The 27,773-nt window shown below is 46.0% G+C and overlaps 1 protein-coding gene across 1 annotated transcript in view; it reads left to right on the top strand.

The window, feature by feature from the left end:
* The window catches only part of PSTPIP2 (proline-serine-threonine phosphatase interacting protein 2), a 796,554-nt gene that overhangs the window by 273,896 nt on the left and 494,885 nt on the right, over positions 1-27,773 (top strand). Inside the window, exon 3 of the mRNA XM_069626899.1 lies at positions 14,249-14,326. Coding sequence (XP_069483000.1) covers positions 14,249-14,326 — 78 coding nt within the window. The remainder of the gene's footprint in view (positions 1-14,248; positions 14,327-27,773) is intronic.

Raw genomic sequence — 27,773 nt, 5'->3', positions numbered from 1 at the left:
TATTATATTTTGAGCATACAAAGAAGTGCAGATGGAAGCACGATAGTGTCATTTATGACCCTAACTTCTTCAGCGCAGGTTATAGGTGTATCGACTCACTGGAGTAGGTCACCAGTGCCAAATGCATCGCCAAAGAGCTTTCATTGCCAGGATAGTTCAAGTGTGCCACTACCCACAGCAAAGTCTGTGTGCCGTTCTGATCAATCACTAGGGTAGGCCACCAAGCACGAGGGCATGCGCCTACAACCTTTGGCTCTCGAGAACCTTTGGACTACAACTCCCGTCAGCCCTAGCCAGCACGGTCAATCATGCAGGGTTCGTGGAAGGCGTAGCCCAAAGCATCTGGAAGCCCACAGGTTGCAGACTCCTGCACCACCACTGTCCGGGAGCAACCATTCCTTATGCCGTACCGCGTGAACCCTCGCGCCCCAGGCCAGGACCTGTGTGCCATCACCAGTAAAGTCTGTGCTCAAGCTTAATTCTTCACCATGGCTGGCGATTTATTCCACTAGTCAACAGGTTTTGCCATTTCTCAAGACAGAGACAAGGTGGTTCTAGTCATTTTGATATGTAGGTTCGATAGCACAGCGAGTAGAACACTTGCTTTGTCATCCCTGCAGAGCCTGCGCAGGTTCGAATCCCGGCAGTGCCAAACTCAGTCTTTCGTCTAAGGTTGATAAAAGAGTACCACTTTCAGTTGGGTGGTGATGTATGTTTTATATGTTATGTTATGTTCATTTATACCGCACACTCCTACCACCCACAAGTATTCTCCAGGCAATCGCGTGGCTCTGCAAGAGATGGGCACTAGGGAGGTTAGTGAGGATAGGGTGAGTGGATAGGTTCAGAACCAGGAGGAACTGACATCTGTGAGTGTTGTTTTGCAAGTGGGTATAGGTGCGGGAGGCCCTGTGCACACAAATTATACAGTAAAAACAGACATAAAACTTTTCTAAGACACACAATCTAGACACTGTTGAATTTCAGTGTCTAATTTCCAGTTCATTTTCTTTGTTATCTAGGGCCTGTTATCTAGGGCCTGCTGGTTGCTGTGTAAGAAGGTCGACAGTGTGTTTCGGCCATCTAGTTACCAAATGTGGTGCATTGGATAAGTGCCCTTCATCAGGACTATAACATAATTCTCAAGTACACAATCTTATTTTATAACGAAGACAGTTAAGAGTAAGGCCCTATATGTCAGTGTAAGTTCTTTAAATGTTATTCACACATTGATGGGCAGCCAATGCACCCTTTTTAAATTGGGTGATACAAGCCCAATGGTGGGTGTTAGTCACTATCCTGGCAGCAATGTTCTACAGTATCTGGAGATGATGAGGAAGGTACCAAGAAAAGGGATATTGCCATAAACGAGGTTAGCCCCAATGATAGGCCGGGTGATAGTTCTCACAAATGGGTTCTGATAAGGGCAGATGGACTTGCATTATTTAGAAGATGGTGAACTAACACTGGCATCAAAGAATCGTCAAGAAATGTTACTTCATCCTGGGGTCATATCTAGGACTGCACGAATAGAGAGAATTCCGCTTTGCCTTCAGGTGGTATGTGGTGGTATTAGCATAATTGACCTAAAAACCTTTGACCTAAAACATTTGATCAAATTTTGTTTGACATTTTCTTAGGTCAAATTCAATTGAATACAAATATGGGGGTAGGTAAGGGTATAGATTGGGTTGAGAGGCGAATCGAGAGGGGTGAGTTGCAGGGGGTCTCCCCCCGCATTTTAGACTGAAAAAAGGTCAAATAAATTTGATCAAATGTGATTAGGTCAAATGTTTTACGTCAAATAGACCCAAACCATTGAGGCTAGTGAGAGGAGTTCAGTCTTACTGTTTCAAACAGAGCCTGCATAATTCCGAAAACAACATTCACTCCCTTGCCAACAGATTGTGGAGGGGCGTAATAGAGGCATTGAAGAGAGTTGGAAACATGCTGGTTCCCTGTGGGACCATGCATTCTGGTAGGGGACTCATATGCAACTAGTTGCATGCGTGATAATATCCTGGTAAGCAGGGATTTGAAGGGGCTACCTGCTTTTTGTTTATTTCACTACTAGACAGGCAGGAGGCTGGAGGATCCAGCAGGCAGCAGCATCAGGATGCTAGATACAGCGACCTCGAAGGGCTGCAGCCTATTTTCCCTATCTCCCAATAGAGAAGTGTCCATTCCTCTGGTTGGCCTAAGGCCTGGCTGCTTGCAGCCATTCAATATAGCCATTCTGCTGGGAGAAGCTACTTTGTCCATAATGTATGCAAAACCTGCATTGTGTTGTGGAGGTTGGTTGGTCCAGCATGCTTGTGCTACTGGATCTATCGGCTACCTTTGACAAAGGTAACCACTCGATCCCTCCAATTAATTTCAGAGATTAGAATTGATGCCTCAGCCAAAAACTGGCCTCTCTATTCTTCACGACAGAACTTCTACTATGAAAAATGGTCCTCGTGGGTCACGTTCTGTGCTCATAGAATGTGAGGCCCTACAGGACCTTTGTGGCCAACATGGTTCAATGGTTATTTGAATCCCCTCCATGATATCTTGATAAGAGAATGGGGGCCATTTCATTACTACACAAATGATAGGCAGGTTCCAGTCACGGAAACCCCTCAGAATACACAAATCACATTCAGTCCCTCTTTAATGTTATAGAGAAAAGAGTGTTGGATTAGACACAAATTTAAATTCTTCTTCTCACGACAGACCTCCTTGAGGATAAGGTTAAAATACTGTACCCTTATACTTCTTTCTCACAATCAAAAATAAGCACTCTGGACAAAGTGAACTATCTAGGTGTTATTCTTGATACAACTTTGTCTTCACCAAAGTGATAATTGGCTCCTCATCTTACCATCTAATGACATTGTGTCAAAGCAGACTATTTTTATCTGAGTTCAATTGAGCTACTATCACCTGAGCTGGAATTGATACCATCTGGACTATAGTAACATCCTCTTTCTTGGAGCTAATAGAAATATCTTTAATTGTCCTCCAGGATGTAACCACCACTCCCTAGCGTACAGATAGTTCTCCTGTTCCGATGAGATTTCAATGGCTGCCCGCGGAACCTCTGATCACCTTTGAAAGCTCTCCCCTGGGCCTATCGCGTTTTGTACGGGCCTGCACTAGGGCACAGTGAAAGAATATGTTCTTAGAAGAAATATTTGCTCTAGGGATTAAACATCTGATCTCAGATCCTCATTTTAGTCGGAAGAAGGTTGTGGGCTGCATCTTCCAGGTCCACATTGCAAAGTTTTGGAATGCTTTGTCTAAGGATGTCTTCACCTTTCACAAAAAATTGAAATCTATTGCATTCTTGTATTTTTTGCCATCTGCTTTGTGGTTCCCAGTTCTTTGATATGATATGGCATTTATAAAGCGCCGGTACGCAAGTGTTTCTAGGAATTTAGTGCTATTGAAATTAACCTCAATAAAAATCTTTAACTGGAAAGAAACATTTGGGATGTGTCTGTAATTAGAACACAACGATGGATCTCATTAAGACTTTCTTGTAGGGGAACGACCAGGTTTGTTTTGGAATCAGATACGCATCCCTTCTCAAAAGCAAGATTAATCCTATTAACCATCAGTGGAGCGAGCGCTTGCAAAGACTACTTCACAATTCTGGAGGGGAAGGGGATCTGAAGGGCTGCCTGTTAGTCAAGTGACGTTTACTTAAGGCCTGTCAGGTGTCATTAGGGCTGATGGTAGAACAGTGGTGGATCCCTGAGATGAGCTGGGTTTATGGCTCAGAGCCGCAAGGCGGGCACAATGAGGTGCCCCGTGTCCCACTCCTGTTTCACTTTGACGGATTGCGGCACTACCTGCATATACCCGTACAACACGAAATGGACATGCATATAGACGATAGGCCCCTGTAATATTTTGTGGCAGCTCACACTCATTTGTAAAACATCAATCCTTGAAGTGTGTACCAAGTCTTTTCTTTACCTGAGGTAGGATTTTTTGGAGGTACCAATGATGAATCAGACATTATAATGCTGGCAACGATGGACAATGTACTCTCCATGGGCATACCGAAATAATATTGACTTCGTAATAAACAGAGACTGGCCATCGGGAATCTGGACATCTTGTTGGCTCCTTAGGGACAGGGAAAATAAAGGGATCCCTAGTCTTGTTTTCTCATAGTCTCCTTTGAATTCTGCCCCTTACCCACCTCCGTATGCCGCTATGAGTAGATATCTGGAACGCTGGCACCATCAGACTTGACTTCATTCTTTCTCCTGCACAGAAGTACCTGACACCTGTTAAGGTGATCAAACCTTACTCCTACAACCCCACAAATGTATGTTGAGTGCCGGTGGGGAAACCTATTTCCATAAACTGTGCTAATCACAGAAATTAAACCTGCCTGCCACCGTTAAGGATGAACAGCAAATATATAATTATTCTAAGTCACACATCTGATTCCCGAGGAGCAAACAGATATATATATATATTTCTGAGGCTTGTGGAATCTGCTTAGATCACATGCTGTGCATAGGCCGACATCTAGTGGAAGCTGCGGAGTATTACAGTTTGTTTTTCGAAAGTCGAAAATGGGCGTCGACACAGGCGTGCCAGTAATACTATCCCTAGTGTGACGTCCACTGTACCCAAGATCCCTCACGCGTCTAGGATCCTCAGATTGTTTTTTTCCGCCATACTGGTCGGAAGCATCTTGCGGAGTTCCCTGGCCTTAGCCATACTTTTGCTGTTATTATAATTATAATTCTTATTCATTCCCTTCCCCACCCCAACGTCGACCCTCGACCTCGACGACGGCTGGAGAAGTCATCGACCGTCGACTGCTGCACGACGGATCTGGGCCTCGGAAGGCCGCTGGCCTCGGCCCGGGCCTAGTAGGCCGCTGGCCTCGGCCCTTACAAGTAGGGAGAGTGGGGGGTGGTACATACTCTTCACTCTTGATATATAGTTACATTTTATATATTCCTACACTTAGCAGCCCGCTGCCTTAAGGTGCGTATGGAGGGTACCCCTTTTCAATTCTGCCCCAAGTGCAATCGCAAATACCCTTGGGTCGACAGGCACGCCACGTGCAATCTCTGCTTGCCGAGGGATCACCCCGAAGCGAACTGCAGAGCGTGTAGTAGGTTTAAACCTAAGACACTTAAGGACCGTTCGACAAAGCGTTGGGCCCACCACGCCAGGCAGGAGGCCATGGCAGCGGAGGGCGCCTTCAGCGATGGCAGCGACGCCGTACTTTCGGACGGCGAGGGCATTATGGCGTCGAAAGACAGCCGGCGAGCGCAGGTCCCCGACCTCGGAAGGTCGTCCGGCAGGGCGGCTATGGGGAAGACCCCCGGCGACGCAAGCGCTACACACCTAACACACACTAAACACACTAAGACCAACCGGACCTCGACGACGTCGACTTCCCGGAGAGAGGCACAAAAAGAACGGTCCGACTCGGTGTCCTCTGGGCGCTCTCGATCGAGATCACCTCACGACGCAAGGCAATCATCCACTCTTGCCAAGAGTGCCTCGCTACACACATTAACGGAAGTTCGATCGTCGGGAGACGAAGACGACTTCCACCCCCAGGCCGCACTCCAAGATACCGAGACCGCGGTTAACACCAGTGAGGCCCCACGCCCAAAGCACACAGATACCTCTCCAGACCCTCGGCGCCAGGCGTCGATAGTCTCTCCAAGGGACAGGGAAAACATTTTTCCACGCACGGGGAGGGGGGGAAACAGCGGAAAGCACAGCCTTCCACTCCTGTAAAGCCATCCTCTCACCCTAGGCAGACAAGCAAACACAAGTCTACCCTTGAAAAGTCCCATAAATCATCACCTACTAAAGTAATACCCTGTTCCAGGGAATGGTCCAGTGAAGACATAGACAGGGTTATGTCTAGGATGTCTTCCTTGGCTGATTTTTATGATAAGAACCCAGAACATTTTCTTTCATATAACCCTCAAGGGCCCACACCCTAAGGCTCCTCCGATCCTATCCCGCTAAGTAAAAAGCCCCGATTCGAAAGACCTGAACCCTTCGAGGTTCAGCCTTACTCCACTCCATATTCTACTCCACTCCCCAGTTACCAGGGACAAGTTTTCCCTGAAGAGGACCAGGAGTTTGAAATTATGGAAGAACAAACCGGGACAGATTACTATGCAGAGGATGAGGACCTGGAGGAGGGAGAAAATGAGCAGGAAATTTACAGAGTAGATTCCCCAGTACAAAGCGAAGCCCCAGTTACCGACTCTCCAGTTGATAACCAGCCGCTCCTTAACGAGGTTCTCGCTCGAGCAGCGGAACATTTCCACATCGACACCCACGGTGTACAGGAGGAAAGGGACTTCGCGGAGGAGTTTGTAGGAGAGAGGAGACCGGTCGCTCAGACCATCCCTATCCTCAAGTCCATCCAACGAAGAATAGATCCTTCCCTGGTGAATCCTAACCTCACCAGAGCTGTCAACCCCAGAATTGAAAAGATTTTCCGGGCAGCCCAGTCTGACCCCCTGTATATAAGGGGACATCTTAAACCAGATTCCCTAGTGGTTACCAACACTAGAAAAAGGGCTGGCACGCCCTTATCTTCATCAGAAGCTCCTCCCGACAAGGAGAGCAAAAAACTTTACGGGTTTGGCAGGAAGGTAGCCTCAACGTCCGCCTACCAAGCAAGGATTGCGAATTCCACCACCCTGTTGGCTAGTTACAATTGCCATCAATGGGAAGAAGTCGCGGCGCTCATTGCCTCTGCTCCAGAACCGTTAAAGGGCCAGCTGGCTCGGATCTCGGCAGAGGGGAGAGCCGTGTCTGGTTGCATTTTAAAAGCAACTTTCGACGCCGCTGACAACGCAGGGAGATTGATAGCAGAAGGTACTGTTATCAAGAGACATGCGTGGTTACGGCAGTCGGGATTCAAGACAGAAACCCAGGCTTCTTTAATAGACAAGCCAGTGGAACCCGACCTATTGTTTGGGAAAGCGGTCGAAGACGCACTTAAAAATGCCAAAGATGAATATGAGACTCTCAAATCCCTTGGCCAGCTTACCAACAAACCCCCTAACCAGAGGGGGAACAGTAATTTTCGTCGCCCACGCGGCCAAAATTCACAAAGAGGCAACTATGCCCAGGGACAGGGTACACAATGGAATAACAACCAGCAGTCTACACAGAGTTACGGCAGGGGTAACAAGAGAGGTCGTGGAAGAGGCAGAGGCAGCCCCAACAAGGGAGGTGGCACGCCTCCACCAAAACAGTGACGCTCAGTTCAGGGTCCCTTGTCACGCAACCCCAGTAGGGGGACGCATTTCCACCTTCACCCAGGCTTGGGAAGGGATCACCTCAGACAGATGGGTGCTGTCAACAGTATCCGCAGGATATTGTATAGAACTACTGCAGCGTCCCCGGAATCATCCTCCACGACAAAGAGTGCACTCCCTAGAGCATCAAAGGATCCTTCTCGAGGAGATCGCCATTCTGCTAGAAAAGGACGCGATAGAACTCGTCCCAGGACACCAGGTAAACAAGGGTATCTATTCAACTTACTTCCTTGTGCCAAAGAAAGATTTGACAATGCGCCCAGTATTGGACTTACGGCCTGCCAACAAGTATGTCAAGCCCCAAAAATTCCGTATGACCACGCTACAAGAGGTAATCCCCCTCCTAAAAAAGGGGGATTACATGGCAACCTTGGATATGAAAGATGCTTATTTTCATATTTCCATGCTCCCAGCGCACAGAAAGTACTTGCGCTTCAAGGTGGACAGTCGCCACTACCAATTCAAGGTACTGCCCTTCGGGATAGCTTCAGCACCAAGGGTATTCACCAAGGTACTGGCGGTGGCAGCTGCACACCTACGCAGGGAGGCAATCCCGGTGTACCCTTATCTGGACGACGGGCTCATAACGGGGGAAACCCCAGGAATTTGCAGGTCAAACATTCAGAGGACTATCGACCTCCTCCACGAATTAGGCTTCTCTATCAACGAGAAAAAGTCAAGTCTGGTGCCAAGCACCTCAAAACAGTTTCTAGGAGCTATCCTAGATACTCAGAAAGGATTGACCTTCCCTTCGGAAGAGAGAATTCGGAATATACTTCTGCAAATTCCGCATTATCAGTCAGGTCAACAGATAACAGTACGCAAAGCTATGCGGTTACTGGGCATGATGGCGTCATGCATTTACCTGGTCCCCCACGCGCGTCTGCGCATGCGTCCCATGCAGGAATGGTTGGCGAAACAGTGGTCTCAGGCAAGTGGTCAGTGGGACGATCTAGTGGTCGTTTCGCCAACACTCGTACAGAGCCTACACTGGTGGACAAGAGAGAATCTCGCAAAGGGGAAACCCTTTTACGATCCCGAAGTACAAGCCGTGGTGACTACAGATGCATGCCTGACTGGGTGGGGAGCTCACCATCTCCACCACACAGCTCAGGGTCTCTGGTCTCACTCAGTAGCCAAGAACCACATCAATCTGCTAGAGCTTCTGGCAGTATTCCGAGCGCTAAAGGCGTTCGAGCCCCATCTACTGAACTTGTCGGTGCAGATCAGGACGGACAGCACGACAGCCATGTTCTATCTGAACAAGCAAGGGGGGACTCGTTCGCCAAATCTGTCCAAGCTTGCCCAGAAAATATGGATATGGGCACTCAGACGGAACATCTTCCTGTCATCGCAACATGTTCCAGGGGAGCTCAATTCCCTAGCGGATGCTCTAAGCAGAGACTCCCTCCCAGAAGAACACGAATGGGTCCTTCACAGAAACGTAGTAGAAGATCTCTTCTCTCAGTGGGGTTTCCCCACTATAGACCTATTCGCCACAAGCGAAAACAAACAATGCCCAGGATTTGCATCCAGGTTCCCCCAGCCGGACTCCCAAGGGAATGCCCTGTGGATGAACTGGTCAGGGATGTTTGCGTACGCTTTTCCACCAACTCCTCTCATCAGGAAGGTGGTGTACAAGATGAACAAGGAATCGATGACGCTCATCCTAGTTGCTCCCATGTGGGCGAGACAACCATGGTTTCCACACCTACGCAGGATGGCGGTGTGCGAGCCCATCAGACTCCCAGCCTGGTACAACCTACTGTCCCAGCAACAGGGTCAAACAGTGCATCAGGAACCCAACTCTATGAACCTAGCAGCATGGCTCCTGAAGTCATAGAGTTTGGACATCTCAAATTACCACAGAGGTGTATGGACATTCTAAAGGAGTCCAGGAAACCAAATACAAGGCACTGTTACTTTGATAAGTGGAAAAGATTCGTTATCTGGTGCCAGAATAAACAAATCAACCCGGTTGATTGCACTCCTTCCAACGTTGTGACATACATGCTCCACCTGCTGGATGCAGGGTTGGTTTTTAACTCGCTGAAAGTACACCTGGCAGCCCTCTCGGCTTACACCACATCCCATAACAAGGTCTCGTGGTGGAAAGTACCAGTGGTTAAAGCCTTCATGGAAGGAGTAAAGAGACTTCACCCTCCTATTTCGAACCCACCGCCAGGATGGGACCTCAACGTGGTGCTAGCTAAGCTCATGGGACCCCCATTCGAACCCATGCATAAAAGTAGTCTCAAACACCTGACTTATAAAACGGCCTTCTTAGTAGCCATTACCTCCATAAGAAGGGTCAGTGAAATTCAGGCTCTGTCAGTGCAGGATCCTTTCTTTACTATCCACAAGGACAAACTGGTTTTACGCACACACCCTAGGTTCTCACCTAAATTCATATCCAAGTTCCATGTAAACCAGTCCATCGAGCTTCCGGCTTTCTTCCAAAACCCGCAAAGCTCGGCTGAGGTGAAACTACACACCCTAGATGTGCGTAGGGCGGTCCTATACTATGTAAATAAAACCAGACCGCTAAGGAAAACAGATCAACTGTTTGTCTCCGTAGCTACAGGCAGAGAGGGGGATCGCGTCTCTAAGGGCGCTATCTCGAAGTGGATTATCAACTGTATACAGCTGTGTTACTCTCTTTCTGAAAAGACTCTGCCTTTTACGCCAAGGGCCCACTCTACTAGAGGCATTGGTGCCACTCTGGCTTTCATTGCAAATGTTCCCCTCGACACCATTTGCAAAGCAGCTACTTGGAGCTCTATTCACACTTTTACTCAGCATTACTGCATTGACACTCATTCCAAGACAGATACACAAGTGGGACAAGCGGTTCTAAGACACCTGTTTGCTCATGACCCTTCTCACATCCCACCTCCTTCTTCTGGTACTGCTCGCTAATCTATGCACAGCATGTGATCTAAGCAGATTCCACAAGCCTCAGAAGGGATACATTACTCACCGTAATCGTATTTCTGATGCTTGTATCTGCTTAGATTCACATGCGACCCACCCTTCCTCCACTCCGAGAGAAGACGCATGATTACTTGTAGTCTTACCTTTCTGTCTATCTGCTTGGATTATCTGTACTCACGCTACTCCTCATGCTTCCTCATGTCAGAAAAAATACAATCTGAGGATCCTAGACGCGTGAGGGATCTTGGGTACAGTGGACGTCACACTAGGGATAGTATTACTGGCACGCCTGTGTCGACGCCCATTTTCGACTTTCGAAAAACAAACTGTAATACTCCGCAGCTTCCACTAGATGTCGGCCTATGCACAGCATGTGAATCTAAGCAGATACAAGCATCAGAAATACGATTACGGTGAGTAATGTATCCCATATATATTCATATATATTCTCTCTCTCTCACACTCACACTCACACTCACCTGTGGGGTGTGCATCAGGGACTAAGACTAGTCACTGCCAAACTCTCTAAATGTTTTATGCAGTGCCCCAACAGCTTAAACTATCCATTGGGGGCACAGGAGAACCCCATTTTCAGGCTTCATGCTCCCATTTGCACCACTGCGCTTCAGACCAAGGTCACTTCCCCACCAAACAGCACCAGCAGTCAACTAGTCCAGTCTTCCTAGAATAAAGGCATCACAGCCCTTACTGGGGTCTTCATCTATGCCTAAACACATTAAGTCGGGAGGGTAGCTCAGGGGCAACACGCTCGCCTCGGAAGCAAGACGACAAGGAGCACCACAAGTTTGATCCCCGCGTCCGCGCTTAGACACCTCTGGGTATTAAGCACGTTATAAATAACCTATCATATCATATCATTAACTAGCCCCCCCCCCCGCCCATGATCTGTTGCTTTATTCTGGGAGCTGCATACTGTGATGGTCGTTCTGTCGCTCTGTGTTTACACCCCCTCCCACCTACGGTTGGGTGAAGCTAAGGATTTCCAAGAGGAAACCCCCTGGCCCAGTGACAATGATCAATCCACACCTCGCCTGAAATATGACTGCCCTTCTCTCTGGCTCCCCCTGAATCCCTTTCTAGGCCCCAGCAGTCCCAGGTCTCTCTTCCCTCTCAAACGTCCTCAAACTCACTAGACCAGTATGTGCTGTCATGCTTTACTAACATTCAGTTACCCACATCCAGTCTCTCTGGAGGCACACTACTGCCAGGCACACCTTACTGCAGTTCAGCCCAGCCGGGTGTATATGAACTGGGGGGCCACGGGCCGTTGCCCCCCCCGGTGTTGCCGTGGAACGGGTACATAACACCACATTATTACCCTCTGTAGTAGAACTGCCAACATTCCAATGTTGTAATTTCACACTGAGCCCAGCGGGAAAGGGTGGTGACGGGTGTTATAAACCTAGACCCAAGTTATGGGCTTGGCACAAACCTGAGGGTGCATAACAAGAGTAACCGACAATAATCTCACCCCTGGGGCTGCAATGCCATCATAACACAAACACAAATAAGAAACAAGTTAGAAACAACAGAACAGTCCCAGGGGTACTCAGAACATTGCAGTGAGCAGTGTCCTGGATGGCTAAGGGAAACACTGAGCATTGACAATCCTGACAGTGGGCCAGATATTGCATGGGCTTGGAGGGTGGGCAATGCATCGCACCTAATATGAACCTTGGGAAAATCACTCTTATAGTCCTGTAGGAGGACAATCAGGCTCCACGGACCTCTCACTCGTGGTTGGCACTGCATGTAACTCTAAAGCACAGGAGGGTGGACCATGCCACCACATGTAATCATGAAAGGGGGACCTTGTTTTCGCACTTGAATGAACTAGGAATGGCAATTTCTCACTCTGAGAACTTCTCAGAGGGTGAGTATTAAGCACTTCTCCAGCACTTAGATCACCTGTAAAACGTAGCACTGCTCCTTGTTCATAGATGGAACCCAGGCAGTAAAACAAAAGAGGTGATGGCTGGAAGGTTTGGAATTGATCTTAACCTCTGGCACTGCTCTAGGCAACCCTCCAGACCATCATTCTTCGCCTGCCAAGCCGTTACCAAAGGGGACCGGCCATTTGCTAATCAGGCTTGGTCCCGCCTCAAAGGGGGTAGTCCAGCCCTAAATGCTTGGTCACATCCCTTCTGCACGAGACCACAAGCATCGCCAAACTTGTTTGGGCCTATTTGGGCCTCATCAGTGAGGAGTATCGTGGGTTTATAGGCCCAGCAGGCACGGGACCCACGTCTGGGCATACTTGTCCCACTCGGGGTGATTTACGCAAAACAAAAGAGGAGATGGCTGATATGTTTGGAATTAATTCTTACCTCTGGGATTGCCCGCTGTCTCTCCTTTACCCCTGCAGCGTCAGTTCCCTCCCACTAACGTGCGCTGAGCTGACGTTGCTGGGTGCTTTTTTCTATTTTTATCCTTTTTTCTTTATTGTTCCCTGCTCCCAATGTCATGAAAGCGGGGGAGACCTCCACAACCCCCGAAGCCCATAATGCAAAACAGAGGGTGCGGGGGACATCCCTTTAACTCCTTCTCCCCCTGTTTGGCATTCGTTTTTTTTGGTCAATGCTGAATGCGCAGTAAATGCACATTCAGCTTTTTTCCAGATTTGTTTGGGGCAATTCTGTTACTGTTCGCAGTACCGTCTTGCCTTAACCAATTAATGCAAATACATACATATTTAAAGCTGCCCTGCTCCGCTATATGCGCTCAGGTGAATAATTTAAAGCTGCTGTGCTGCTATACACAAACGTGGTTAACCTGAAGCTCCCCTGGCACTGTAAACAGAAGCTAATGGTTATAAGCAGTGCTATTACAGTGCACAAGAGGAATCGATTTAAAGGTGCCCTGTCACTGTACCTAGTGGCATGGCTGGTGCATGGATAATATATAGGCAAAGTGGTAATTTACCACAGTCATGCCTTCCTCTGGCAGGAGGGTAACATTTGCTGCTTACCACGAGCACATGGCGCCTCCTATTTATGATGACCTACACTGGTAAACAAGTTAAAGCAGCATTCCTTTCCATATCTACGTAGAATAAAAGGCCAGATGTATGTTTGTCCAATGCCGTCATGCGCAGTAGAGGCTGCCCAAGCGCACAGAATCCTCAGCTTGAAGTAGCTGTTGCCTTCGGATATATAGTGGTCCAAGTCGCATAGCTTTGCCTGTTGTCACCGCTAGAGGGAGCTGTGGGCTTAGGTTATTTCGTGGTCCTACTGTGTCACTGAAAACCTGCACTTTGGCCTGTGTACACAGGCCTGTACACTAGTGTGTATATGTAAGGTTTACTGCTGTGAGGAGGCGAGGCTACTTGTGAAACCAATAATCCTAACCATGATACTGTGAGTGCATACAAATGGCTCATTTATTGTTCATCCTTTAATGGGCCTAATTCACAGAGTGTTTTCCAATGGAGTTGCACCATTATAATACGTTTCTGTGAATCAGGCGCAATGCGTTTTTATTCGCTGCTCTCGGGGGTTAAGACTTTTTAAGCTGTTCTGCTGCCGCCTGATGGGCGGGAAATGCCAGAAGCAGCTTGTTCAGCTTTCTGCCAGGGTTCTATTTCAAGCCTCTCTATTTGTGTACTGTGCTGTCACTCAGTCCTTCATTGTGTACCCTGTGCTGCTACAATACAGTGCAAACGTCCACAAAACGATATAAATAAAAGCCCGCATGCTTCACTCATCTCTAACGAGCTTAAAATACATTATTGAAATATAAAAAACAAATAGTACGTCTAGAGTCACTTTGTTGTGAGCGAGTGACTGCGCGCGCCCACGTGGTGTCTCCAAAGGGGCCACTTGGCACTTCTATTAAACGGTGCTTTCTCCTCATTTTAGGTATGATGAGATGATGCTGTCACGTGATAGTCTGATATGATTGTAACGAATAACGTTATTTTATAGCTAAACACGAATCATTGAGACTTTCCCCTACTGAATATAACAGTCTTTCCTTTCCAACAGGGCGAGCATAGAAGAACGATATGGAAAAGACTTGGTAAACTTAACAAAAAAGAAACCCTGCGGTCAAACTGAGATAAAGTAAGTACACTCTATCATCTCTTACCTTTTTTATTTATTTGCAGACCTTTTTCTTCCATGTCTGTTTTTTATTTCCTAACAGCGTGGTGTGTGAGGCGGGGCTTAAGAGTTGTGAAGCTTTAATATTTCCCAGCGCACCAAGATTTTTGGAGGCCACGCCTAGATAACCAGGCTGCTCCCCACTCTAGACGGTTCCATGTAATAATGTCCCCCCAAAAATGTCCCCTGACAAAAAAGTCACCGTTTTCTGTAGAGATATTATTACATTGAACATGTGGGGGACACCCCCCCAAAACTCTCGTTTTTTTAAAAACATTTTTTAAATGGGAGCAGGGGACATCCCTGCAACCCGTCCCCATGCATAATGTCACCATATATAATGTCACTAATGGCTTTTCCCGCCGACATTATGTATGGGGACATTATTACCTGATACCCTCTGGACATCCAGCAAGGCAAACATGTTTACGGTTCCTTTTATTCATGCACAGGGCAGGGTGACCAGATGTCCCAGTTTTGCCGGGACTGTGCCGGGATTGGGAACTCTGTCCCGAGAGTTTTTTTGCTTTAAAATCCCCTTTCCGGTTTTGGAGAAAGTGACAGTCCCTGTGTTTTTAATCTTCAACTAAATGAAAGTCACCACAGGACGGGCCTTCCAGGTACAAGCCCTATGCATTAACTGCTTATGCCACAGACAGGCTGAAAGGATAGTACATAGCAAGGCATGTAATGTCAAACAGTGCAAAAGCGCCTTTGTTATTCATAGTTACCTGCATTCTTTAGTTAGTGCTATAGTTGAAATGGTCAACATTTCACACTAAATACCAAAGGCAATCAAGTTCATATTACAAATATAGCATTAACATATATCATTCAATCAGTAAAATATATTATTCTTGTTATTTAGGTGTATTTATCAACACTCGAAGCCACACAATGTAAATGCAGATACTGTGGTAATGGGGGATTGAGGGGAAGTGGGTTAGTTCTTTTATGTTGGCTGTCCCGTTTTCTTTGTCTTGAAAATCTGGTCACCGTAGCACAGGTGGGACTTGTCCTAGCAGTTCAGTCTGGATTGATCCCACTGGGCCAGCGCCAAAACTGATGCATAAGGTTGGTCCCCCTTTCTATAAGGATTCAGATGTGATGCACAATGAATAAAAGGAAGCTGTCCAGCCCAATGCCACTGGTAACGATTCAAATTCAGAACTTTGTATTCATCCATTTCCGCTGCCTTTAGTGATTGTACTCATGTGGGAATAGGTATGCCCAGACATGGACCCCTTGCTCACTGCCCCTAGGTACTCTAGCTACACCTCATACAAAATGACACTCGACACAGCCGAAACAGTTCCGGAAATACCTGTTTTCTCATGGAGGGGGGACAATGCTAGCAGGTATTGTAATGTGGACTCCTCCACTAATGCACGTATCTATTTTTATCATTTATTTGTTTATGGGTATATATTGAGCGCAGTAGCGCAACGAGCAGCCCGGACTTCAGCACCCCGACCCCCTCTGAAATTGTGGGTTATGTTGGACTTCACCTGGCTGAACTACCGAGCCATGGCAGGACAGGACCAGACTCAGACACTACATAGTGCCTGGGATTGCACTTTTGACAAAGGGCAGCCAATTACCAATGTAAAGTGTTTCATTGTTAGCAGATACATTTGCATGCATCCAGTTTTAAGCATCGTGATGGGGGTGTTAGTATTTGCATGTCAGGGGAGTGATTAGTAGGGCCTGGGGGACAAGCGACAGCTCATTCTCACAGCAGTTTTTAACAGTGTTTTTCAGACACTGTAAGAGTTAACAGCTTGTAACATTTAAGCTGCACTAGAATAGTCTTATTAGAATATGTAAAGAAGTTAGATTCACCCACACAAGTAAGTTTGCTCCTCCCCCGCAGTCTCTAAAGTTTAGCCGAAGGGTTACACACACCCCACCCCCATGAAATGCTTGCCTAGTTGCCCATCTGATTGAGCGCAGACCTAGCTTTGACAATCGGCGGAGCACTGTAAGATTGTGCATTCATTTTATGTTACTGCTTGATAAAGTGAGCTCAAAGAGATCACAGAGGGGGGAGATGGGGTTCAGGCTGGTAGGTGCAGGAAGTAGGTGGAAATGCAAAATCAAAGAGGTGATGCTGGAATGTTTAGAATGAATCTTAACTTCGGCATTGCTCTGGGCAACCCTCCAGACCATCATTCTTTGCCTGCCAAGCCATTACAGAAGGAGAAAGACCATATGCAACTCAGGCTTGGTCCCGCCCCAAAGGGGGTAGTCTAGCCTGAAATGCTTGGCCACATCCCTTCTGCACGACACCACAAGCATCCCAATACATGTTTCGGTTTTGTTGGGCCTCATCAGTGAGGAGTAACTTGGGTCTCTAGGCCCAGCAGGCACGGGACCCACGTCTGGGCATACCCATCCTACTGGGGTGACAAAGCAAAAACAAAGAGGTGATGGATGGAAGATTTGGAATTAATCTTAACCTCTGGCACTGCTCTGGGCAACACTCAAGACGATCGTTCTTCGCCTGCCAAGCCATTACAGAAGGGGAAGTGGGTGGGAATGGCCATAGGGATTGGCATGGCCATGGGCAGTCAATGGGTGGGTAAATAACAAAACAACACCCACAAGCTGTTTGTCCCTCCTCATATGCCATCTCTAACCTACTGTTACTACAATGCATTACTTTTGGTGTATAGGTCACTCTTAAGGGCCATCTAATATCCTGAACGAATAATGCCGCTGATCTTGAAGGCAATGCTTACTGTAGGGGTGTGAGGCTGGAAATGCTTTTGAGTGACAGGGCCTCCTCGCCTTTGTCCCACTACTTCCCTGTATGTGGTTTTTGGTATGTCCTCTGCCAAAGGAGTTCAGTCTGGACCTCTGGCAGTGCATGTCTTCATCTTTATTTTTTTTGTGAACAATACCCATGGGCTATGGTTCCCACGGGTAGGAGTACACCTTGGTACCCCTAGTATGTGTTTCTGGGCACCTGTGTGTTGCTCCACAGAACAGGGTATGGGCTGGTGGCAGCTACATTACGACCTTGCAGTGGCTCTGGGTCACCTCCATTTTGGGACACCTAGGCCCTACCATAGGGATCAATGGATTCCTGAACAAAGGCAAGATGGCCATGAAAGCCTCATGGCTCCCTCCCTTTGCCTCCTGTTTCTCAAGGTCCTGAGAAGCTCTGGCTCTATCCTTTTCCCCTGATTAGATGTTGAGTGGAAGGGCCATAAATGGTTGTGGTTCTGCCCCTGCTAGACTGTTAGGAGCCTTCCCAGGGACTGCTTATTTGGGGTACACCCAAGGGGTGGGACATGAATAAATGGAGAGAGGAGTCAAACCACATTCTGTGTTGTGGGTGTCTGGTTTTGGTCGTGTGTCACAATGCATGTGGTCTACCTAAGCCAGCCCGGTCAGAAACTGGGGTGAATGCAGTGTGTGTGATTGGCTGACTGAGCCTAGTTTAGCCTGAGTGAATAGGGGTATTTGTGAATAACAGAAGACCCCTCTCCTATCTCTGTGTCAGAAGCTTGGAGTTTTCCTGCAGGCATATCCTGAATCCAGCTGGAGGCAAATGTTCTGCTGCTGCAACTTAACACCAAATCCAAAGGCTGCTGTGCTGATTCAAGGACTGATTGAGAGAGGACCTTGACAGGTGACCTCTTCCTGTAACTATGAGGGGACACCGTGCAACTGCTGTTCTTCACTCGAGGTGTCCTGCAAGCCAGTCCTGAGGGCCTGCCATCCTGCAGCGGTGTCTTCGTAGGTCCTGAAGAAGAGTGACAGTCCACCAGTCTCGTCCAGGGTCCAGAGGCTATCTGTGACCATTGGAAAGCCAGATTGCTGTGTATCGCCCAGAAGAGGGGGTACCCTGGCACAGTGCTTTTTTACGCACAGAGCTTGCCAAGTCCTGAGGGCCTGCCATCCTGCAGCAATGTCTTTGTAGATCCTGAAGAAGAGTGACAGTCCACCAGTCTCATCCAGGGTCCAGAGGCTATCTGTGACCATTGGAAAGCCAGATTGCTGTGTATAGCCCAGAAGAGGGGGTACCCTGGCATAGTGCTTTTTTATGCACAGAGCTTGCCAAGTTTCAACCAACTGAAGAAATCTTCAAGTGGCACTGCAACCTTGACATCTGTCCACCTTTCCACGGCTGAGGAAGTCCAGTGTCACTGCCTGCAGAGAAGTTCCCGTTGGTGGGTTTCCCGCCACTGCGCATCGCAGAATGAATCGTGATTGTCCAGACTTTGGGGAGGTCTGTAGTGCAGTCCAGCGCTCAGGTCCAACTTGCCATAAGTCATCCTGTCATTCGTGTTACGGCTGCAGCATCGAAGAATCAGCCTGTGACAAACCACGATCCGACGAATCCCGATACCCACTTCTGTCACTGCACCCGTCGCCACCGAAGGTCATCGACACAAACCATAGGACCCATCAACCACATCGTCCAAGCCTTGTTGAGGTCCACGGTTAGTTTCAGCTTTGTGGGACATCTACATCCAGTGTAGAACCCTGACCAAGCAGACCATGAGACAGACCTACACTGCTGCCTTTCTGACACTGTTTGTTCCCTTCTACTGCTCAACAGCGATGAGCCAGTGACTTCTTCTTCCAGGGGCTGAGGGGGGTCCAACCTGAAGGGGCATCATCGAGTAATGCTGAGAGACTCCACCATGTTGCCTTCCAAAGCACCCAAGGTACTGTGACAAGGAAGAGGGGTTTCCTCCCTCAGAGTCCATCCCGGGGTCTCAGATTCATCTTTGCCCCAGCTCCCCTGTTCCTTTCCCAGGTACTCTGAGGGTGGTAGGACCTGTAAAGAGAAAAGCAGCCAATTAATGAACATACAAGGACTTAGTATTAATATAAAAGCAAAGTATAACTTACCTTTTATTACAGGTTGCCCAGGTGGGGGGGATCGCCACACAGAATTGCATTTTTACTCTGAATAGTATTCTGCTAATGTTCTAAAGTAACTGCCTTCTTCTCTACATTTGTGGTTTTAAGGTCTAACAGTGTTTAGTAGTTTTTGTGCATTCTTTTACAACTACTATTTGGTGCATTTTTGCTGAACCTGAGAATAACAGTGGTATCACATAGAACCGTATATATTGTGTTAACTGTTGGAGTAGCGTTTTCTAAGTACAAAGTGAGTCTTATGTATGTGTATATGATCATCTACACCTAATTGATTTAATGAAAGATCTGTGCTAGCACATACCATAGTGTGTGGACATTCCGTTGTGGGGGCTTGGGGATTCACTGTACCGAAGGACCAGCTTGCATCACCTCCCTTGAGTGTCAGCCTTGGTTGCTCCTCCATTGCTACCCTTTGAGAGCCTTGGCTGGGGTGCCTCTACCTCAACCATATAGTGTGTATTGCCACAGACACACCCTCCAGACTTTACAAGGGGCGACCAATGTAGTTCAGCGAGTGTGGGCGCAATGTGGTTGGTCAGTCAATATCTTTTTGTCGGGAGTAAGTCTCCAGTAAAATTAGCATACAGAAAATACATGAAATACATACAAATAAAACACTTTTAAATATGTCTGTACAGAAGAGAGCATTGTGCATGATACACTTAGACTGGATTTGCAACTTGATTTCAATTTTTCCAAGCAAAAAATAATTCTAGTTTTAATGCCCGATGTGATGACATTTGCAGAGACCCTTGATGAGGCGGGCCGCAGTGTGGAGGATACTACTCATTGGTACCAGGGTGGAGGCATGTAGGCCAGTAAGTAGGGCGTTTCCAGTGTCCAGCTGCTAAAGGATAATAATAATTTAGTATTTACATAGCGCTACAAACCCTCAGGTATCCCAGCACTGCCTATTATTACCCACGGTGTGTGGTGCTCATTTATCGACCTTGGAAGGATGAAAGGTTGTGTTTAGCCCTGCCGGGATTCGAACCTGCGTCAGCAGGTTCTAGCACAGATGTCAAAGCAAGCGCTCTACTCGCTGTGCTATCTGACCAGCTATGGGGACAGCCCTACAGGTAAGGTGCGGACCAGCCACTTTCACTACTGAAAAATGGGCACGCCTAAGGTTTTGTTTGGCTAATCCCAATACCTACAACACCAATAAGATGAGTCCGTCATGGAAGGCTGCAAGGTGTCCTTCCTTGAACTGAACGCTCATTATCAACAATATATCTCAATGCTCATGGCGCACCACCACATTCCTTTTACCAATCATAATGTTCATAAAACACCCTATTACCAGTGGGATCACTCAGCAATCATGCAAATGGAACATGCCTTTGCTATTCATAACACAACATTTCACTAATATCATTACTCAGTCCTTATTGCATGTTCACGGATCAACATATTCATAACGTTCGTGTTTCGCGAATAATTAATATCACGTATTCCTCGTGGCCCTCTGGCACATGCCTTTGACTAAACGCAATGCTCATAAGACACCATTTCACTAATAAGAATTCTCAGTTGACTTCAAGCTCCTCTGCACAGTCCATCCAGCCTTTGGGCAACCTGAACTGAACCGAGCGGGTATGATCCAACGAGAAGCCTGAGATCTGCAAACACTGCCCCCTCCAGGTAACGTAATACAAAGCCACGTGCATGGGAGGGATCAGATTCAGGGCGGCTAGTCCCCATGGCTGGAACAACCTTCCCAGTGAACTAAACCTCCTGGAGAACCACCACTGCTTGAAGACATTTTTGAAAACGTTCGCTTTCGACCTTCCGCCAGCGCCAATCCTAGTTGACCTTCGAGGAAGAAGCTGGCAGGCACTTATTGTCCGCCACCTCACAACCCTGTCTGCCCGCAGTTGGATGCAGGGTGCCACCTGTTCTGCACTTAACTGCCCCTTGGCAGTTTGGATTCACAGGAATGTAGCAACTGGGCCTGCGTTGAATGTGTTTCCTCCTTCCACTCACCCCTTCCATCCTCTCTCTCGTTCGCCCAGAGACATGTATTAGGGTGCCTTACCTGTTGGCACTTGCGTGACCTCCGTCAAGTCGCACCACAGATCTGCTATCCTGAGTTCTCGCCTAGGAGACTTCCCATACTGCCCCCCTCTTTTCCCCCTAGTGCCACTTTTCACCCTCTGCCCCTAAACCCCTTGACCACTACGAAATGTGTTTAGTTCTGCATATCTTTACAAAACACCCAATGAAAAAGTCATCTTTTTGGCTTGGTGGCACCCCCTTTGCTTCACCAATCAAAAAACTAATAAAATACCATGGGTGGGGGCCACAAATCCTTCTAAATGTTTTCAATTACATGAACAGGTGTGTCCCGCTCCCCGTGAAAGAGGGCGAGTCCCTTGGACTCGTTGAAAATCTGGATCAGATTTGACTTTGTAAAATGAAAGAGTTATTGTCAACTCTATTCTGCCTTGGCTGACTTTGGCGCGTGCTGCCAGCAACGGGCACCAGATCTGCTCTTACTGTGAAGTCAGTGACTCATTCCATGCCCTATCACGCTTGTTTACGCTCCGGGCTTTTGGCAGCCAGTTCTAAAAGCTTGGCTCATGTTCAGTAGTTGTATCCTTGTTACTCTGGGTGCTTTCTGTTTCAAAAGCATTCAAAAACCGTTCGACCGCGTTTCAGCAAAACATTTTATAACTCCTGGGCACGAATATCTGTCAATTCCAGGGGCTCCTTGGTACTCAGCAGCACACATACACATGCTAGCCTGGCCCCTACAAGACATACTATGCCCCTGTGCCTGAGTCATTGTGTGTTTATTGTGCTGTAGACCAAAAGTTCTTTATTTCACAGGGGGGCGGGTGTTGTATTTATTCCTCAGATACCAACATAGCGTTATACTTTGAGGTGTCGTTATACGCAGGCGTAACCCACTTACCCTCTTCCTATCATCTCAGGTTAGGGTAGGGTACATTTCAGGGGCTTCCGCCCAAGGACTAAGGGACGTACACACCTCATGTAATTCCACATATATCAACGTCCTTACGGGTATACGGTGGGGGTTGTCTGGCTAGAGTCCCTCCTTTTAGAATGGCGACACCCACCAGTCACCAGGTAGGAGGGAATAAACCTGAGCTACAGTTTGAGCATAGCCAAGGTGTTTAAACACTTTAAGAGCCGGTTTGTTTAGCAAACTATATTGACCCATTTTACTGCATGTTTCTAGCATGCACCTATGTGGTGTTTTGTACATCTTAGATACACCAAGGTGCCCTGGAAATTCATCGAGAGGAGGGAAAATACTCATGTAGAGCACATATTCTCCATGTGGCAAAAACTCATTAAACAATATTTGGGAAATACTTATTTTTATACTAAGGTTGGGAGTCTCGCAGAGTCTCTGTGGTCTGAAGTGGTCGGAAGCTGAGGCTGAGTCTTTCTACTCTGTTCACACTGGGGAGGCGTGGTGCTTGAGAGGTTCGACAACACTGATCATGAGCCAAAACGAAGTTTCAGGCTCTAAGACAGACATAGGCATTGGAACTTCAGATGAATGCCCAAAAATAACGGCCTATTTCGGGGTGGTTGCCCCTGACACGGAACCTGTTGGAAGTAAGGTTCAACCTCTGGTTAATAAATCACATGACTCAGTAGGCAGAGAAGTATGGAATATTAACTCCTCCCCCCAATCCACAATAAGAACTCTCTTTTAAATGTATGCCTTGGTTTACAAAAAGACTAACAGGGCGATATGTACACACATGAATTCGCCGCCACTGTATAATAACTAAATTGGCGCAGGTATCGGCTACACCGGCTTTAGAGCGACTGTTATCCACCTCCTCTTGCACCTCTGTCAGTGAAAGTGATCCTTGGACTGTGATAGCCACTCTGTTATCTCTAGGCATTGAAGAAGTGTGCCCTGCTGCGTCATTGAACGCCGTTGCCGCGTTGGTAGTCGCGCTGTTTTCTTTGTGCTTGAATATGGCAAAAGAATATTTTGAAACCAATGGTTTAACAAACAGCGAGGATGGACGCCGGTCCTTGTAGGAGGATTCGAGGCAGACAAGGCATAATATGGCTTTGCAGCAATCTCCTTGCTATTCTCTGGAAATGCTCACGACCAAAATCTCACAGACCTTCTGCATCCAAACCCAAACAAGTTGTGAGTCTGATGTAGAAGAGGATTTAGCAAAGTCGAATAATGGGGGTAATGTTTAAACTCCTCTGCCCGAGGCCCCATCGTTGCAATTATGGAGAAGTGGGTTATTCTTAATAAAAAACAGAGCTAAAGGTGGCATATGGGAAAAGAAAGAATTGCAAACTCCCCACAGAAGGTCACTCGCCCATTGTTGCCTCCTACCATCATTGAGATTATTGAATCTCAACAACCTCTGACTGATTTAGCTCAAATCTCAAAAGCCACCGATGAAAGTCTTAGAAGCCCTGCAGTACATCAGGGTCTGCTGGGTAAATGAGTTCGGGCTTAACCGTAGCCTAAACGGAAAGAGCCATAGGCAGTTGCACAGAACATGTTGAGTGTTGAGCCAGCGCAACACGCAGGCTCAAACGTTCCCTGTGAAATGGCAGCTGCTCTAACTATGGCCTTTTCAGAGATCAGATCAGAGCTCATGGAATTTACAGCCATCTCTGCCTTGAACAGACCTTTAGCCTGGCAGCAATCCCACAATAATGTGATTTATCGTCCACCACCTCGAGATGAAAGAAGGTTATTTGGGAACTGGGCAAGACTGGAAGAACTATACCCATCATATGAAAGCCCATTCATGAATCAAAGGTCCCTATTAGATGTATGGCACAATATTGAGCCTCTGAAGAATAGCAATTCAGAGGACATCATTCGGGTGAGACGTACACAGCAACCCTAATTGGGCTCTCATTGAATTCACCTCTTCTACAGCAGTGGCACAACTGAGTGCCTTCTACTCGGTTCAACGTAATATGGGCTTCTAATTGACGATTTGCCAAATACATACTACAAATATTCCAGTTAATAAAGACCAACCCAAGCTACTACAAAATTACTGGCAATGTCCGTTCCTAATTTATCTGAAGGGAACAGCTTGATGGTGGCAAATATCACCCCTCAATGCAACAAGCCGGAAACAAAGGAAGTAGCGAACTTGGTCCCTTAAACAATTGTCTCTAACCAGCTTTGAAGGCATGATAAGCTAGAAGAGTGTAGATGGCTCATTTGCAACACACGTGGCCATAATTCATTTCTGAAAAATCCCATGAGTGCGACCATTATCCTTGCAAGTGTCCTTTTCTTACTGCGGGAGACATGGTTGACTGTGAAATTTAATATAGATGGTTATAATGTGCTCTGCCACCACGCCAGCCCCAATGTAAGAGGTTGTTACTTTGGAGGTTTGGCTATAGGTGCTAAAGCACATATTAAGCTAACATCTTTTGAGGTTGTTCCCAAGTCTCTGCTAATTTTGTATGCGTTTGTGGTGGACGGTACCTCAGCCAATCAGGGCTTATTGATTGTAAATGTATACGATCCACCAGAAGGCATGGTAAGTAAAATCATGCAGGCAAACATTGATGTTCTTTTGACTGAGTGGTACGATAAGTTCCCTAGGGGAAATGTGCTGATAGCGGGAGACTATAATGCCCATATTTTATTTGACACCTTGAGGTATTCTAATGAAGATGATGTGGAAGACGATTTTGCTGACCTTGTCCCTATTGAGAGTAAGGCTGACAAGGGGTGGGGGAGAGTTTTAAACACATTGGATTTTGTTTGCCTAAATAGAAAACATTAAAGGGAAAGTTGATGGGACATACTTGGTCCAACGGCAAATATTCAACCACTGTGGATTACGTGTTTTTAGACTGTAATATGTGTATGTGCTGTAACCCCTTGACGATTAACAGCTTAGCGGTTAGTGACCGCCTACCTTTTACATGGCCGCATTCTCTACTTAAGACCCGTTCTAGCGGGCAAGCTGATTCACATAGTAGGGATAACCTCCAATGGAATCACATACTATGGTCCGAATCTAATGAATCTAATCTTTAATGTTCGCAGATTGGTTAAAAGTGTACGATTGGGATAAGAGCAATTTCCTGATATTGTTAGAGGGTCGCCTTCATTTGAATCATCTTGTGGGACATTCTAAGCACTATAAAGTAGGCATGTTCAATAAGCCATACAATACCAAGGGAGTCAATATTGGAAAAAGTAAAGTAAAATTCAAGCAAGAGCCTAGCCTCCCCAAAAGAGAAAAGGCGAAATTATTAACAGCTGAGTCTACCAAATACAAAAATTGGTTAAGATCCCATCTACATTCTAATAATAGTAGTAATTGGAGGTTCCTATTTAGGCTATTAAAGCCAATTACAATACGGAATTCTGGGCACGTTATAGACGACATATGGCACATGACAACCACCTAGAAATCAATGCCATATCTGAAGCTCAATGGCGAGTACTTTTGTCCTCTTTATATTTAGATTCAGTAAAAAAACTTTGTTAAAGGGACGTTATGGTTAAGTTGCGCTACTAAAAACCTATGAAATTCAGTGAAAAAACTTTGTTAAAAGGACGTTATGGTTCAAAGTAAAACCGAAAAACCCCTGAAATTCGCCAGTTATGGCAAGCTAAGCAACCATAACTCGCGCCACCACCGTGCACTGCTAAGACTAACACCCAGGACATCAAAGATGACATCACAAATGTCATTGATGACATCACTGATGACATCACATGTCTGGCTCCCCCTTTTTTCCTTTACTAACATATCTAGGCCACATGGTTTTCTTCAGTAACAGTCAGGACCTAAAAATTGAAAACTTACTATATTTGTACACTTATCCTTCAAGTATGTTCTTACAGTAATTCCCTTAGGGTCCAGTCATATCATATGAAACATATACATAGGGGAAGACACAAGCTTGAAAAACAGCAATCCTTTTTGTGCATAAAGATAATCAGTAGAGTTATCAGCATTTTCTGATAGATCTGTTGTTTTTTTATTACTGTACTTTCCCTGTATATGCTCATATTTGTATACATTGTACTCACACTACTTTCCTTAGGGGCCTGTCACATCATGTGATACCTATACATAGGGTAAATAACAGCTTTGAAACAGAGTAATCATTTCTCTGCATGAAGATAATCAGTTAGGTTATGAATTGTTTCCGCTACTACTTCTGCTTTTTTTACGTACTTCACTTTCCGTGTATATACCCATATTTGTATGTGTTCTTTTCTCTTTGTGTTTTGTCTATAATATGTAGTAAGTGGGTTTTATTACCTACTTATCACATGTTTCACAGTACGCAAAACTCTAATAAGAAAACAGTTATCATTTCACTATACAAAATGGCAAGCTTATGAATATTGCACCTCCATCATGCATGCTGCACACAATGCCAATGTTTCTACATGAGTACCTTAGTATATTGGATGGAACTTCATAATAGAATGCTATTTATATCAGTGCATTGCTTAATGCACTAATTACCACTTGATATTTATTCCAATGATCCTTGACACTTTTTTTATTAACATTACAATAAGAACCCCTTGTACAGACTTTTCATGAAAGGATTTTTCATGCACATGTGATGTCATGAGTGATGTCATCAAAACCGAAAAACCCTTGAAATTCGCCAGTTATGGTAAGCTAAGCAACCATAACTCGCGCCACCACCGTGCACTGCTAAGACTAACACCCAGGACATCAAAGATGACATCACAAATGTCATTGATGACATCACTGATGACATCAAATGTCTGGCTCACTATTTTTTCTTTTGCTGACATATCTAGGCCACATGGTTTTCTTCAGTAACAGTCAGAAACTAAGAATTTTATTTTATTTGTAGACATATCCTTCTAGTAGGTTCTTACAGTAATTCCCTTAGAGTACAGTCACATCATATGAAACATATACATATGGGAAAACACACGCTTGAAAGACAGCAATCCTTTTTGTGCATAAAGATAATCACTAGACGTATGAGCACTTTCTGATAGTTCTGTTTTTTTTATGGCTGTACTTTCCCTGTATATGGTCATATTTGTATACATTGTACTCACACTACTTTCCTTAGGGTCCAATCACATCAAGTGATACATATACATAGGGTAAATAGCAGCTTTTAAACAGAGCAATCATTTATTTGCATGAAACTAATCAGTTAAGTTATGAATTGTTTCTGCTACTACTTGTGCTTTTTTGCTAACTTCACTTTCCCTGTATATACCCATATTGGTATGTGTTCTTGTGTCTTTGTGTTTTGTCTATAGTAATGCAATTATGTAATACATGGGTTTTATTAGCTACTTATTACATATTTCACAGTACTCAAAAATCTATTAAGAAAACAATTATCATTTCATTATTCAACATATTAACATTACGAATATCATACCTTCATCTTGTATGCTGCACACAATGTTATGTTTCTGTATGAGCAGCTTAGTATACTAGATAGAACCCCATAATAGGATGCTATTTATATCAATGTATCGTTCAATGCACTTATTAGG

The sequence above is a fragment of the Ambystoma mexicanum genome, chromosome 6p (assembly GCF_040938575.1).
Source record: "Ambystoma mexicanum isolate Mex_15411 chromosome 6p, UKY_AmexF1_1, whole genome shotgun sequence".
In the NCBI taxonomy this organism is placed as follows: Eukaryota; Metazoa; Chordata; class Amphibia; order Caudata; family Ambystomatidae; genus Ambystoma; species Ambystoma mexicanum.
Note: the sequence above shows the minus strand (reverse complement) of the source record. Positions and strands in the feature narration are given on the sequence as shown.